General features: G+C 60.0%; 1 protein-coding gene across 1 annotated transcript in view; it reads left to right on the top strand.

Moving 5' to 3' along the window:
* Positions 1-1,402, top strand: part of LOC104506037 (neurturin-like) — a 2,292-nt gene that overhangs the window by 711 nt on the left and 179 nt on the right. The window contains exon 2 of the mRNA XM_010146841.1: positions 1,152-1,400. Coding sequence (XP_010145143.1) covers positions 1,152-1,400 — 249 coding nt within the window. The remainder of the gene's footprint in view (positions 1-1,151; positions 1,401-1,402) is intronic.

Genomic DNA, 1,402 nt, shown 5'->3' with positions numbered 1-1,402 from the left:
GCCGCTCGCCCCTTCGCGCTGGCAGCCTGCGGAAGATCTCCGGAATGTTTGTTTTGATTCCAAACCAGAAGAACTTCTTTTTGGGTTGAAATTTTGAAATCGATGACAAGCTGTCAAATTACAATTTCCTCCGTCTTTCCCGTGCCTCCCTCGGTGCTGAGCTGGACTAACCCCAGCTTTGGGGTAGGGACAACGGGATTTGGACGTTGCCAGTGGCAGTCGGGGACAGTTTGCACGTTGGCTTCTGGCCAGGGGTCTGGAGGGGCAGCCTTTCCAGCCAGGCCATGGGGAAACAGTGAAAATATTCATTTTATTGGTGTTTCTCCCCAATCCCATCACGGCTTTTCTGCAGCAAATTCTCTTGGTCAGGATCAGGTGGTTTCCCACGTGTTTATTTGCACTTTGGGGTGATGCTGCCAGGAAGCAGCCCTGGCATCGGTGATTCCTGCCGGGATGCTCTTTGCAGGCGCTTCATCCTCTGTCCATCCCAACCATGGTGCCAGTGTCCGGCCATGCTGGAGAAGCATGGCTTCCCCGTTCCCTGGCCACAGCCATCTGGAAACCATGAGCATGGCGGGAGTTGACTGTGGGTTGTATTTTTCCCCCTAAATGGTTGACTAAGGGGCTGCCTGGGACAGCCCCGGGCAGGGGAGAGCTGGTGGGGAGGAAAAGAGAAAATGAGGCAGAATAGGAAAACGGGAGGAAGTCGTCTGGGGGTTTTTTGCCCTGCCGCCTTCCTGACCTCACGGGCTGGGGGTGGCTTGGCTATGGCACACCCCTCCCCCCGTGCCCACCCTGGGGCTCCCAAGGCCACGGGGATCTCTGGCCTTGGGGTTTGGGTTTTAAAGCCTTCAGGCACCCCGTGCACATCTCAGAGTCGGCTTCTGGGAGACACTGCGTTTCGGACACGTTGTCAGGCTGCGGGGCTGAATTTTGCAATTGTTCCAATTGCCACTGGACATGGAGGGAGCTGGGAGCCAGCCCTGGGGGATGGCCACCACCTTGGGGGACCTCCATCCCTGGGGACATCCACCCGCCCCAGGGGACCACCATCCTGAGGGACATCCACCCGCCCCCTGGGGGACATCCATCTGGCGTGGGGGACCTCCCTCCTGGGGGACACGGGCTAACGTCTGCCCCTTCTGTTGCAGACAGCGGCTTGCTGGAGAGCTACACGGAAGGGGAGATCCGGCAGCTGATCTCGGCACTGGTGGAGCGCTACAGCCAGGCCATGAACTCGGGTGGCCATGAGCTGCCCCTTTTCCCCCGGGGGGGCAGCCGGAGGAAGCGCGCCCGCGCTCGCCACAAACCCTGCGCCCTGAAGGAGCTGGAGGTGAGCGTCAGCGAGCTGGGCCTGGGCTACGAGTCAGACGAGACGGTGCTTTTCCGCTACTGCAGCGGC

Source organism: Eurypyga helias, unplaced genomic scaffold (assembly GCF_000690775.1).
Source record: "Eurypyga helias isolate BGI_N326 unplaced genomic scaffold, ASM69077v1 scaffold21382, whole genome shotgun sequence".
NCBI lineage: Eukaryota > Metazoa > Chordata > Aves > Eurypygiformes > Eurypygidae > Eurypyga > Eurypyga helias.
This window is presented reverse-complemented; position numbering and strand designations above follow the sequence as displayed.